Raw genomic sequence first — 14,263 nt, 5'->3', positions numbered from 1 at the left:
AAAGCACTCTTGCTGATGCTGCAGTGGCTTCTAACCCCCACCTGCACATCACGGACTCCCTGGCTTGAGGACAGCGGGACACTGGTCTCGCTGGCACATTTGCACGTGCACTTCTGCATGAACCGTGGAGCTCGCATGGCTGTATTCTGCCTTCCTGCTCGAGAAGTACCTCGTACTAAAACACTGCACAGGAGCCAGGGAGGAGGCTGTGCGTCAGGCAGCCAGGAGCAAGAGCTCTTAAACCTGGGTGGAGGAGGGCGGGCGGAGAGGGTGAGGCAGCAGGACCCTGGAGCAAGGTGGCTGAGAACCAGGAAAAGGGCTTTCTTTTGCAAATGTAAGATGTAATCAAAACGTTGAAAAGACAAACTTCTACGTATCAAATCAAGCAGTTTCTTAAAGAATAAAGCTTTATGCCTGGGCTGACAGCAGTAGGCAGCTGTGGCCTGGCAGAGAGCCAGCGGGCGGGTGGGCAGGAGTAGTCCCCCAAGAGCATGTGGGCAAGAAGTTCTGACTGCACCACTGGTCGTTCAGTGTCAGGAGAACACCAAGGTGCTCGTAAGGAGAAACGTTAGTACAGCATTAGCGCAGGACTGAAGGGTTCATGTGTCTGTCACTTACAGTGATTAAAAAGCAGCATCAGTGGCAGCCGCCACTCAGCTCCCGCCGTTCCTGTGGCCGGGAGGCCCCGGCTCAGGGAGCGCTTCCCCTCAGCCATGTCTCCTTGGAGTCCGCCCTGTGCCCCGTCACGCCCACCACCATTGCTGGCAGCCCCAGAAGACGGCCCCAGGTCCGCATGTCTAGCTGGGGCCCTTGGAGCTGCAGATTTGCGTCCCTAGCCGCCCTCGGAGGAATCCGGCCTGCAAGGTCCGCTTGGCAGGTCCCCAGATGGGCTCCTTGCCCGACCTGCATTCCCTGCAGACCTGCGTTCACACAGCCCCTCTGCGCCTCTTGGCTGCTGCAGGCTCCTTCTTACGCTCTGCTGGCTCGGGCCCCTCTCGCCTTTCCCAGGGTGGTCTCTGGTGTCTCCCCCATCCCCACGGCTCTGTTCCGACTGGTCTTTCCTGTGTCATTCTCCCCCACGTCCATCTCGGGCTGTGCTGTGTTTTTGCAGCAAGTTCTGACCACATCGCCCCCGCCCCCAGAATGAGGGCTTCCCTGTGCATGTTGAACGAACGATGTGCTCCTTAAGAAGGCATTTAGGGCCGGTGCTGTAACCCCAGCAGCTAGGGAGGCTGAGGCAGGAGGATGGCAAGTTCGAGGCCAGCCTCGGCAACCTAGTGAGACCCTGTCTTAAAAATAAAAAGGGAAGATTTTCTTGGTTCTCCCTTCTATTACTAGTGTCTTAATTCACTTTCCTAAATTCATTATTTGCATATCGAAATTCCCTAAATGTTTTGTAAACATATTACCTCACTCTTGGTAATACAATACTGATAGTCTTTAAAAGATTTTTTTATTGTTATCAATAATAAATGTGAACTGTTTAAGAAAAAAATAAAAAATAAAAAAATGAAAAGGGCCTTCTCTCGCCAGGCGTCCTCGTGAGAGTGACATCGACTTTAAACCCTGTGTGGATGTCCCTGACGCACCGCCGTGATGCCCAGGGAAGGCAGGGCGGCCTGGAAGTCCAGCTACTTCCTCAAGATCATCCAGCTCTTGGATGACTGTTCCAACCTTTTCGTGTGGGAGCAGACAATGTGGGCTCAAAGCAGATGCAGCAAATCCGCAGGTCCTCCGAGGGAAGGCCGCGGTGCTGATGGGCAAGGACACCATTCAGGGGCATCTGGAAAACAGCCCGGCTCTGGAGGAACTGTTGCCTCATATCAGGGGAAATGTGGGCTTTGTGGTCACCAAGAAGGACCATGCTGAGATCAGGGACATGCTGCTGGCCAGCAAGGTCCTAGCTGCTGCCCGTGCTGGTGCCGTTGCCCCATGCGAAGTCACTGTACCAGCCCAGAATACTGGTCTGGGGCCCGAGAAAGAGTTCCTTCTTCCAGGCTTTAGGCATTACCACTGAAATCTCCAGGGCACCATGGAAATCCTGAGTGATGTGCAACTGATAAAGACCGGAGACAGGGTGGGAGCCAGCGAGGTCGCCCTGCGGAACATGCCCAACACCTCCCCTCTCCTCTGGGCTGATCACTCAGCAGGTGTGTGACGATGGCGGCTTCTCCAGCCCTGAAGTGCTGGACCTCACAGGGCAGACCGCACGCTTGCTTCCTGGGGGCGTCCGCAGCGTTGCTGGTGTTTGTCTGCAGATTGGTCATCCAGCTGCTGCTCCAGTGCCCATTCTATCATCCGTGGGTACCAGAGGGTCCTGGCTTTGTCCGTGGAGACCGAGCACACCTTCCCACCTGCTGAGGAGGTCAAGGCCTTCTTGGCTGATCCATCTGCACTTGTGGCTGCTGCCCCAGTGGCTGCTGCGGCCCCAGCCAAGGTGAAGCCAAGGAAGAGTCGGAAGAATTGGATGAGGATATGGGACTTGGTCTCTTTGACTGATCACCAAAAAGCTATAACTCGTTAGCTTTATATGCAAAACAAAAAAATAAAGGCTTACTTCTTAAAAATAAATAAATAAATAAAAATAAAAAGGGCTGGGGATGTAGCCCAGTGGTACAGAGCCCCTGGGTTCAGTCCACACAAAGGCACTTTGGAGTCTGTCCACAACCCCCCCGCACTCCAGCCTGTCCCTCCAGGGCTGTGCCAGCATCTGGGCACGTCACCGCACCTTCCCTGTCTTGGTGCCCCTAAGCCTTTGCTTTTGAACCCTCTTGGCAGTGGCCTCTGCCTATCCTGTGTGGGCCATCTCAGCTGGGACCTGCGCTGCCTCCTTCCTGGGCTGGGCTGGGCTGTGACCAGAGCTCACTCACTCCATGTCCTCCTCTCTCCACGGCACAGATTTGAAGGACCCTGAGTTTATTTGTGGTGCACTCTGTTATTTATAGCATTGTAGCTTATGTAGCAAATAAGGAATTTAAAACTTTTTAAAATCCGTGCAGCCTGTCCTTCCTCCTGAGCCCATTTCATATGCTGCCTGATACCAAGAACAAGCACTTAACTTCCAATGGTGTTTTTAATTGCATATTTTACCAAATGAGATTCACCTACACTGAGCGAGTACAGAACCCCGTTTTAAAGTTGGAGGGCTCTTACAGAGGGCGCCCCTCGCCTCCGTCAGCTCTCCTGATGACCTTCCCACCTGGACCCGTTTCTGCAGCCCTCCTGCTCATGCTGGTGGGTGTGCTTCCCGGGTGGGGAGCCGTTCACAGCCCGGCCGTGGAGGGGGATGCAGCTTGGCACATCTTTAGCAGGGCTGGGCCCCTTCTGTGGCCAGGCCGGCACTGCCGTCCACCCCAGCCGTGTGGTCCGCCCCAGCCATGCAGGCCTCTGAGGAGCTTGTGGGGGACATCTTGCCCAGGTCCCTGTCCCACCTCTGCCCTTTCGACCTAGCAAATCTCTCTCTGGGCATCTCTGAACTGGGCTCCCAGGGTGGCCATGAGGACCAGGGAGGAGGGCCGGCACTGGTGCCCTGGTGGTGTGTATGAACAGGATCATCTGGACCTTTCCCCTCGTTCAGGGTGAAAATGGCTTGATGACCAGAGGCCAGTCCACTTAGCTCTGTTTCTGTTTTTAAATGATTCACTTCGGAGAAGGGAAGAAAGCCCCAAGCGAGAGCAGCAGCAGAACCAGGGCCGTGTCCCCGTGCAGCCTGCTGTTGGTGCTGTCGGCTGCACACCTCCCGCCTGCGTGCTGGGCGGGGCGGGTTCCTGGGTCCCGCTCTGAGCACCCCCCCACACCTCCCGCCTGCGTGCTGGGCCGGGCAGGTTCCTGGGTCCTGCTCTGAACACCCACCCTGTGTTTCCGGGTGAAGAGGGAGGCAGTGTTCTTTTCGCGTATTTAAGTGGGTTTTCCCCACGGGAGGCTGGACAAGGCCAGGCTGGTGTCTCTGGGGACACCGGGGGAGGAACGTGACCTCAGAACCGCACGGAGATCGTGTTTCTTCTTTTCAGGTTTCCAAGCGTGTGGTGTTCCACTGTGTCCCTTTTGTCCTTGACAGAGCCATGGACGGCTGCCTTTCCTAGCTGGCATTGGAAGTCCATTGAGTTGGCAGGTTACGTGCAGCCCAGTGGTGCCCCATCCCCTCTGCTGTCTCGTTCTCAGTGTCCCCAGAGCAGAGGACAGGGACCTTGGTGGTGGTGGCCACTCTGAGAAGCACGCATAGGGACAGGTGACCGGCTATGTCAGGGACTGGAGAACTTGATGTGCCTTAGAAGTCTGAGACTTTCCTTGCTTCTTTTCAGAGTCTCACCTGGAATTCAGGGTCGAAGGTCGGCAGGACCTCCCCTGGCCTCTCCTGTTTCCTGGGGTGGCCCCAGTCCCCACCTGGCGCTCCGTGCTCGGCACAATCCTCACGTCAGGTGTCGGGCTCCTCCTGGCCGCTGCTGAGCCGCTCCTGCTCACCTGGGCCGCCCACCCTCTCCTACCCAGAGTCCTCCCGGCTGCTCTCTGCCTGGATCCTGTCGGGTCCCACGCTTTTGCCTTCAGAAGGTCCCTCTTGGCCTCTCACTCAGGGCTCGGCTTCCTTGGTGCCTCACCCCAAGGAACCCACGCCCTTGGTCTTGGTGCTCCCGGCCCTGCGTCTGCGGTGTTTGGCGTGTGGCTCCAGCGCTGGCCTCGCTGTGCTGGCTGCCTGAGTTTTGCACAGTGAGGACAGAGGCAGCCTTGGCCTCGTCTGTCGCCTTAGTTGGGAGCGGGCTTGTGAGGGGTAAGCACCCAGCTGGCGCTGTGCCGGGGATGCTGGGTGTTGCAGTGGCCTTCCTGGTCACTTGGAGTTGAACGAGTCCTCCAGAGCATGCCCACAGCGCCCACCTTGACTTGCCGCAGGCCCGCAGCCTGTGTGGCCTGGCGCCCTCTCTGGCCTCCTGTGGCCTCCTGGGCCTGCGACTCCCTGCCCCACTGACGTTGCTGCCAGCCACCCTGCCCTGCTGCCCCAACCTGCCCAAACTGGGCTCCCATCAACTCTTATGGAGGGACACTTCCCACTGCCTGGCTTCCAACACACGTGTCCAGCAGAGGCCAGGGCCGGGTGAGTGAGGACTCTGTCTTGTCCTCCATGTGTCCCCAGAGGGTGTCCTGTGCACAGGTGCCAAGTGGAGGGAGGGCTTTCCTTTTTTCCTTGGCGAGAGGCGCAGGGTGGAGGTCTGAATCGACTCTGAGAGGAGGTCACTGTACAGAAGGCCTGGGCTTCCTGTTCCTGAGTCACCAGGGCACCTGGACTGACCCCGCTGTCACACCAGTGCCCTCCGGTCATTGTCGTTGGAGATCCGCGCAAGCTTTGCCCTGGCGGCTGGTGGTGCCGCGTGACGTGGCTCATTGCTCCCGCGCGTTCTTGAGTCTGCTCAGTCCCCTGCCATCTCCAGTGCTGCCAGCCTCCAGCGCCCAGGAGGGGCTTGTCATATCTGCGTCAGGGAGAGCAGAGGCGTGATGCGGGGTGACCAGCAAGTGCCAACAGGAGCAGTGGGTCGGGGTCCCCGGAAGCGGGTTTTAAAGGCTCCTTGGAGATGCTACCACCAAGTCACTGTGTGGCCGGGCAGTTGAATGTCTTAAATGTCATGGTCGAGTCATTTAACGTTCGGAAGCTTTGTACTGATCTGACTTTAACACACCAAGGAAGGGTTTCGAGGGTGACCAGTGACCTTGAACGTTGTTTTGTTTTCCTGATGATTCCTGGGAGCCAAGAAACGGGCTTCCCGTCTAAAGAGGGCCCGATGCACACCAGTGGTTCACTCTCTTTTCAGTAACCGACATTAGATGGGCAGATGGGCCGACACCTGGAGTGACTGTCCGGATCGTGCCCACCCCAGCCGGTGCCCCCAGAGCGTTGGGGTATTGGCATGGTCCACTCGTCTGATGAATGGGTGTCCTGAGGCAATTCAGGGAGGACTCCCCCAGGGGCAGGCCAGCTTGCCTGGCCTTGATCCTCAGTACACGGGAGGAGCCCTCTCACCGTGCCGTTCTGTCGTGACCGCGATGGGGCACGAGGGTGCTGTCCACCAGAGCGCGGCTGTCCTGCGTTCTGTGTCAGTGGTAGACAGGCTTTCCTCTGCGCGTCGACAAAGTGTGACTTGAGCAGAAGCGTCTGCGCCTGAGGAGCGGTTTCACATCCCTTCTGTTCATCCACGGACTTTAAATCATTTCCTTATTGCAGGCCATGGTTGCTTGTTACCCTGGCAACGGGACTGGTTACGTTCGGCACGTTGATAACCCAAACGGAGATGGAAGATGTGTGACGTGCATATACTATCTGAATAAGGACTGGGACGCCAAGGTATGCAGCCCAACTGAGCATCTGCTCTCTCCAGTATTGACATTGACACTTCCCCTGGGCGAAACTGTCCAACACGTGGGACGATTGGGTCTCCCTTCGATTTGTCCCGGGAGAGTGTGCTCTCGGGGCTGCAGTTGCTCCCATGACGTTCTGACGTTCCTGGGACAAGATCAGGGTGGAGGGAAGTTTCCTGCTAAGCAGATCCTGCGGCGTATGTCAGCAGGCGTGGTCTCTGCCCAGGCCTTCAGAGTCTGACGGAGAAGTGCATGTGGTAACTCATCTCGAGCCCAGGGCACCAAACAAGTGGGCATGGCCTTAGGCAAAACCCCAAGATTGACGCTCTGGTTAGATTTTGTGAATAACCGGAAAGCTAGAGACATGTTGATCAGCACCTACTTTGGATCTTGGTCGGTGCTCTCCAGGCTAATCTTTTAATCTCACATGACCTAGTTAAGGCCGTTCTTGTTTTAAATGATGCACAGGCGGGAGGCAGCCTGTGGTATTTTTGTAAGTGGAGCAGACCACACCTTGTGAGCAGGCGCTGAGGTGGAGGGTGCAGCCATGGTCCTGGAGCTGGATCGAGCACCTTCGGAGGGCACACAGTTCAGCAGAGGGACTGGCACAGCGGATGAAGGGGTCGGGGAGGTCCTGAGGAAGAGCAGAAGCGTCAGCCACCACTCTGAGGCGTTCTTGGTGGGCACCTGCCACGTGCCCAGCAGCTTTGCCCGGAGGGAAGCGTCCCGGAAAGAGGAGGCATTCCCAGTCCCCGTCTGGAGCTTCTTCAGAGGCTCGCGAGATGCCTGGGGACTCAGCCTCAGAGGACCCGAGGGAAGCAGGCCAGGGTCACAAGAGCTGGCACCTCGTCACCTGGGGACCAGCCCGAGACGCATCCTCTCTGGGAGCACGTTCTCCCGGGCGCTGCTGTGCTCAGCGTGCTGCGTCTGCATGGGAGGTGGAGCTCCCTCCTGCCGGGGAAGCCCCCCTGCCGGGGCTCAGGCCTTGGGGGATTGCTCCCTGGGGGTGCGTCTTGCTGGATGAAGCGCAGGGGCAGGCCTGTCTGCCTCGCCCCCTGCTCTCTTCCCCGGGCCACACGGCTCCCAGAGCAGCTGGCGCTCAGTGAACATGGGGTCAATAGAGGAGTCCACTCGATTGCTGACGAGTGTGGTGTGTTCAGGTGGATAGGAGTAGTCCTTGGGTGGCCTTGAGGACGGTCATCACGTTCCATCTGGCCTGGACGGGGAGCCAGTAGCCTGATGGTGGCAGTGAGCAGAGCCACCTCTGCCTGTGTGTGCGTTTCCCTAGGGGCTCTAGGCGTGTGACTGTTCCAGCAAGTGTCCTTGGACTTTGTAATGGTGTCTGTGTGAGAGAGGGAGTCCTGGGTGGTAGTGACCAGCCATCGGTGTCTTGGAAGGGCTTCACGTAGCGGGTACGTCGAGCGGGTCGTGAGCACACACTGCAAGACCAGCTCGCTGCCTCTGCTCTCAGGAGCCCTTTCGGGGCTTTTGAGTTCAGAGGCGTTTGTGGGTTTCGGCAGTCCGCACAGACTCCCAGGCGGCGGCTTTTCTCACCGCGTCCCTGAGCACCTGGAAGCCGCGCTCACCTTTGCACCCTGCTGGTGGGGGTGTGTTCACGAGTGGTCCGTTCGCGCTCGGCGTGTGAAGTCGCCGTTTCCCTCCAGGCACAGTCTGGAGCCCCTCTGCTGCTTTTACTCACACGTGTGGGCTCTTTTCCTAGGTAGTGGAGGCATCCTTCGGATTTTTCCAGAAGGCAAAGCCCAGTTTGCTGACATTGAACCCAAATTTGATCGACTGCTGTTTTCTCTTGGTCTGACCGCCGCAACCCTCATGAAGTACAACCAGCATATGCTACAAGGTAGTATTCCATCCGAAAGCGCGGTCAGCGTGTGGTGGGGCGGGAGGGGGACAGCAGGGTGGACGTGGGACTCCCTGCAGAGGCCCTCTGACTCCCGGGGCCTCTTCACATCAGACATCTCGTGCGAGGTTCCTCCCAGTTAGTACTGCGCAGTCTGTCTGTGCCGGCTGCTCTCTGGGCAGGGTAGGAAGCGCAGGCCTCCCCGGCTGCCGCGGCGTGTGCCTGCTAACTACTCTCCGCGCCTCCATCTGAGAAAGTGTCCCTTGGGCATAGAAAGGTAGGGACGTAAAAGGCAGGTTTTGAAGGGTGGTAAAGAGACAAAAAAGAGGAACGATGTGGAGAAATGGACAGAATAGAAAAATCAGGTGACTGTGGAGTGGGGAGGAAAGGGGACGCAGGGCGGCGCGGGTGTGGCGGGTGTGGCGGTGCGAGCACCCCTGGGCGGCCTGCAGAGCCGTGTTTGCACTGATCGCGTTTAATGCATTCTATGGACGTCTGTTCTTACCTTGTTTGTTCACTCGGGATGTTCAGATGATGAACAGAGGGTTCTGCAGACATTCTCGTCAAAGTCCGTATTTGTAGAGGACAGTCCTGTTTGCTGGACACCTCTCCCGCAAGGGAGGGGGCTTGGCGCACTCTGGTTAAACTGCCGTCCCCAGCTGTGGCCCCGCGGGAGGTGGGTTGTGGGGAACTGCCCCTCACAGTGCGGTAGCGAGCTGGGTGGCGTGTGGCCAGGAGGCATCCTGCCTGAAGACCAGTGGGCGTCGGCTGTATGCCTGGCCTTGGCTGAACCCAGCCTCCACCCCATCCTGACCCAGGATCTGCCAGTAGGCCTTCCTTTCTATGGAGTCTGAGTTTGGCTGGCTCGTGTCCCACCTGGATGAAGAAATGACAGGCCTTCTGGGTGGTGAACAAATGCCCGCTGGCGTGGAGGACCCTGCCCAGGAGTAGCCAGGAGGGAGGGCCACAGGAGATGGGTGGAGGAAGGCAGGCGGCCCGCTGCAGACCTGGGCCTGGGTGGGCAGCCCAGGGGAAGGCTCGAACTCCCAAAGCCACTGCAGGGGAGATAGGCCAGAAGGCACCAGGACAGGTGGCAGCACGCAGAGTTTGCTGGTAGACACGGGCTCCCTGGGAGGCAACCAGGTACCAGGACTCCAGCCATGAGGTCGTTGGGAGTGCGGGTCACGAGCGGAAGACAGCACCGCACACCTGAAGCCCTGCTGGTTATCAGGGCTGCCTGCGAGGCCGGAGTGCCCGCAGGAAGGAGGCAGGTGGAGCCCTGGCAGGGCACAGGGCTCAGCTTTCTCGCTGCTGTGGCCAGCACACTGTAGAGGAGGAAAGTTCACTGGAGGGCTCGGGGTTCAGAGGTCGTAGTCCACAGAAGGCCGCTCCATTCCTCAGGCTTGAGGTGAGGCAGGACATCATGGCCTGAGTGAGGCAGAGGGAAGTAGCTTGCATCATGGCGATCAGGAAGCGGAGAGCCAGAGAGACCACCCTCCAGATACGGATATGTGGCCACCTCCCCAGCCACAGCCTTCCACTGCAGTTACCACCCGGTTAATCAGGGATTGATTCACCGACCGGGTTGAGACTCTCACAACCGACTACTCCTCCTCTGAACCTTCTGCACTGTCTCACGCGAGCTTCTGGGGCACCACATCCAAACCATAGCACTGGGTCTCACCTGTGCCCTGGCCACTGACAGACCTGTGCTCTGCAGCATCCTGGAGGTGCTGGTGGCTCTGCTGTGCATGCATGCCTCTGCCTGCATGGCCGACACACTTGGCTGCTCTTCTTTTGGCCTGTGTGCTCCCGTGAACACTGGCCAGGAACTGCAGGTCATTTCAGCCCAGGGCTGTGTCCTCCCGGGGAAGGGGACGCGCAGCATGTTTTAGCTTCCTGGACACGTCCCCGTTGTGTTCCCAGCAGGTGTGACTGTGCTTTGGGTGACTTGATAGCCAGGTGTGTGTCAGTCCTGTGTGAAATAAGTCCAGATAACTTTTTCAGAAAAATGAAGTTCAGCCCAACTCCAGGCATCAGCTGCAATGTGAGGAAACCCCAAAGCTTGTCCAGCACTGTGAGGACCCCAGCTGCTGCCCTGGGTTGCCCGTTAGCGGGGCCATGCAGGCCCGCATCACCCCTCTGTCCTGTGGTGCCTGCTTCTGGCCACTGGGGGCCGAGAGAGGCAGGAACCCCCACTCTGCCGTTCCGAGCTCTGGGCTGCTGGTGAGGCACCACGTGGCGCGAGCGCCTTGTGCCATCCAGGCCAGGCGGGGCAGTGGCGTGGCCAGCCTTGACCTGCCGCCGGCCCCATGCTGTCCTCCACCGTGACGTTCTCATCCTGTTCTAAATTTTCTTTTAGGTACGCAATAACTGTTTGGTATTTTGATGCAGATGAGCGAGCAAGAGCTAAAGTAAAGATCTAACAGGTAACGTCATCTGGGGCCAGGGAGCGCGGGTGCCGTGTTCGGAAGGCCCAGGCATGGCTTTGCTCCCTCGAGGAGCTTCTGGGGGCACCACATCCAAACCATAGCATTGGGTCTCACCTGTGCCCTTGGCCACCGACAGACCCATGCGCCGCAGCGTCCCGGAGGTCTGGTGGCTCTGCTGTGCATGCCGTCAGTGAAAGCCGTGCTCCGTGTGTGTGCTAGCATGTGTGCGTGGGCCTGCGTGCTCACGAGCGTGCGGTGCTGGGGATTCGACTTAGGCCTTGCATGTGCTCGGGAGCGCTGACCCCGAGCTGCCCTAAGAAAGGATCCGAGTCGCCCTATCGCTCTTCTTTGCGGTCCTGGGATCGAGCCCAGGAGTGCTGTGCCCTGGGCCCCCCCCCCCCCCCTTCATCTTATATCGTTTTGAATCCAGGTCTCAGCTGCCCAGGCTGGCTTCAGACTGCAATCCTCCTGCCTCAGCCTCCCAGTTGTGGGGATCATGGGCCTGTGCCAGCATGCCTGGCTTCACTGTTATCTTACCCAACACAACTGTCCAGACTTAGGAGACCGTGAGGCAGAGAGGCCTGAGGAAGTCATTCAGACAAGCCAAGTTCTCTGCGGCTGTCCTCTTCAGTCACAGGCCGCTGACCTCAGTGCCAGGCCCTGGGCTTCCTCTCATTCTCCACTTGGCAGGGAGTGAACATCCTCTCCTTTTGACACACACGCTCTAAAGAGCCCCAGAAAGTGAGCACGGAGGAGGTGGAGTGAGATGCCCATCTGAGGTCAGGCGCATGGGGCCGCTGCTCGCGGCTGGGTCAGCTCGCTGACTCCGCACTGCGCCCCTGGGGTGTTGCCACCGCCACAGGACCCCTGCTGAGTAGCAGGTCCTAATGCCAGGCGGCCGTCTGGTCTCTGGCCCTCTCTACTGGCGGGCTCAGTGTTGACATCATGATCAGTGTCTTCATGGGCCATTGGTAATCCAACTTCAGCCTTTATCAGAACGTAAAAATTCAACATTCACACACTTTCTGTGTATTTTTAAAGCCATTCTTTGCTTCCTATTTTAAAGTAGTCTAAGTGGCTTTCCAAGCTGGAGGAGAGTCATCCCTCTGTGTAGAGGGTGCTTCCACCCTCAGAGGTCTGCCACCAAGTGCGTGCTTGTCCCCCTGGAGCCCCCGGGCAGAGCCAGGGCAGCTGAGGCGCTGGCCTAGGTCAGGCCTGGGGTGGGAAGCAGCAGCAGGCGCTGTGTGCTCAGCGTGCCTCTTTTCCTTCCAGGTGAAAAAGGCGTGCGGGTTGAGCTCAACAAGCCCTCTGACTCCGTCGGCAAGGACGTCTAGGCGACCTTGACCAGCAGCACCCTCGTCGCCCGTGACTCTGGCTGCTGTTAACTTGCGAAGACAAACGGAAGGGAAGGAACGTGGACACACGGTGGGCGTCACACAGGAACCAGCAGCTCTCTGTGCTTCATGGAGCAGAAGGCTCTGCTGTGACTCTGACCTGCAAGAGCGGCGGAGCCAGCCGCTGCCGGCGCCCGGAGGAGGCGCTCTCAAGGAAGACGGCTTTCCATCCGGACGAGAATAAGTGCCCTACGTGGAATTTTTCATTCTTATATTTTGCCAGATCTATCATCTAGCTGAGTTCATTTCATCTCTCTCTTTTTTATATCAAGTTTGAATTTGGGATAATTTTTGTATAACTAGGTACAATTTATCAAAACTGAAATGAGAAAAAATTACAGTATTATTCCTCAAAATAACATCAATCTATTTTTGTAAACCTCTCCGTACTATTAAATATTGCCCTAAAAGATCTCTCACGATGATTGTCCAGTGACTGAGAGTCGATTTCTTTTGGCTGGAAACAAGGGATGGAGCACTTTAGTCGCAGCCGGAAGCCCAGACTGCCTTCTTGTCCCGTCTTACACTAATCTGAACTCTTACGGATCGCTGCTGTTGTGCTTTGACGTTGTCGCTGTGCAACCTAACAGTAAGGCAGTTGCCACTGACTACCAAGTAACCTGCAGTCCATGTCTCACGAGAAAAGATGCACAGTAGGAAGGTTTATCTTTTCACTTGATTTTTTTCAGAAACAAAAGTGACTGGCACTAAAGGATGCAAGGTGTTCCGAGTCCGGGTTCCTAAGACAAAGGGCTCTCTCCTGCTCTCAGGCGTGTCCTCTAGTCCTGACGGTGCAAGCCCACTCCTCCCGGGCTCTCCTCGAATTGACTGTCCTTCTAAGTTTACTGTTGCGTTTCTCCCTGGCACCAGGGTTCATCTGACCTGCAGGGGAGAACCTGGTTCTGCTAAAGAGCATCAAGCGGGTGAAGGATGCGTCCAGGTGGACAGGTGTGGCTGCAGACTACCCACTGGCCGCTCTGCCGACTGAGGTGGTCCCCAAACATGGCGCGGCCTTCTTCCCAGTACTGAAAGATGTTACGCTTTAGCTTAGAAAAACAAAGACACAAAATCAGATATTTTTATGTTTCAAGGATTTTCTTTTTTACTTTTTAGAGAAAGAGGGAATATTGCAAGATCACAAGGCCTCCCCAACCTCTTAAAGACTGAGTTGGGATGCGTGCCACTGGCGTCCCTGCCCTGGTCTTCAGCAAAGCCCACAGGATGGTGTCCCTGTGTTGCATGATTAGGTGTGAGACCGTGCCCCTTGGGTTTTCTATCTCTGTCCTTGATCTTCTTTGCCAAAATGTGAGTATACAGAAATATTTCTGTATATTTCAACTCTGACAATTTTAGCATCTGTATAGTTTGTATTCAATTAGAGACCTTTTCTATGGAAAGCTGAGTAATTTTTATTAAAAGATTGCTATTGTTCATGTAAAACATGAAAAAAAATGGAGAGAAACTGACAGTGTGAACTCAGAGGACTAGATGCCCAGAGCTGTGACCTCCGGCAGGGGGCTCGAGGGGAAAGGTGCTTTCCTCCCCAGGGCTCCGTTCTGTCCCGCCCTCCTCCACTCCAGACCATCAGCGGCGCCTCTCTAGCGAGGGCCCGCGCTGGCCTGGCGTGAGTCTCAGCACCGGCCCCAGCTCACGGCACTGTCGAGCAGCGTTGGCAGGACTGTTCTGTGTTGGTGGAAGGCTTGTTGGATCCTCAAGATGTACAGCAACAGCCTTTTAATTTGGAAGCCCATCTGTCATTCAGATGTGTACCTCTGCAGGTGTACAGAGTATCAGATTCTGCTGTCTGTGGGTTGTGCTTGCCAGACAGGTCTTAAATTGTATATTTTTTCGGAGAAGCTTATATACTTTCTTGGAGATACATTGTGAAAAGATCAAGAAATCAGGATAGCCATTTCTTTAATATACATTTAAAATCTATTCATTTCATGTTAGTGGGACTGTTAACTTGTCACCAAGCAGGACTCTATTTAAAACAAAATTTAAAACTCTTTGTGGCCTATATGTGTTCATTCTGGTTAAAGATAAAGCTTCATAATGCTGTTTTTATTCAACACATTAACCAGCTGTAAAACACAGACGTTTAGCAATAGCAGGCAAAGACTTCAGGATAGACTGAAATCATGTAATCTGGAAAGCAGTGTTGGTTATGAAAGAATGCTCCAGCTGCTTGTAAAGCTAATCTAATTAAAAAGACGTGTAAATGTTCTTGAAAAAGA

General features: G+C 56.2%; 1 protein-coding gene, 2 long non-coding RNA genes and 1 pseudogene across 4 annotated transcripts in view; all 4 read left to right on the top strand.

The window, feature by feature from the left end:
- EGLN1 (egl-9 family hypoxia inducible factor 1) overlaps positions 1–6,699 on the top strand; it is a 29,881-nt gene extending 23,182 nt beyond the window's left edge. Inside the window, exon 2 of the mRNA XM_079107207.1 lies at positions 6,209–6,699. Within this exon, the coding sequence (XP_078963333.1) occupies positions 6,209–6,583 (375 nt within the window). The 3' untranslated portion in view covers positions 6,584–6,699. The remainder of the gene's footprint in view (positions 1–6,208) is intronic.
- On the top strand, positions 1,512–3,678 carry LOC306641750 (large ribosomal subunit protein uL10-like; annotated as a pseudogene). The gene has a single exon. The product of its transcript is annotated as a large ribosomal subunit protein uL10-like (transcript).
- A 1,295-nt stretch (positions 6,700–7,994) lies between the features above and the next one.
- Positions 7,995–10,619, top strand: LOC306641874. Its single transcript, XR_013758328.1, has 2 exons — positions 7,995–8,200; positions 10,563–10,619. It is a non-coding gene; the product is annotated as an uncharacterized lncRNA (long non-coding RNA).
- A 617-nt stretch (positions 10,620–11,236) lies between these two features.
- On the top strand, positions 11,237–14,263 carry LOC306641876. The gene is made up of 2 exons (XR_013758330.1): positions 11,237–11,373; positions 11,905–14,263. It is a non-coding gene; the product is annotated as an uncharacterized lncRNA (long non-coding RNA).

The sequence above is a fragment of the Sciurus vulgaris genome (genome assembly GCF_902686455.1).
Source record: "Sciurus vulgaris genome assembly, chromosome: 12".
NCBI lineage: Eukaryota > Metazoa > Chordata > Mammalia > Rodentia > Sciuridae > Sciurus > Sciurus vulgaris.
Note: the sequence above shows the minus strand (reverse complement) of the source record. Positions and strands in the feature narration are given on the sequence as shown.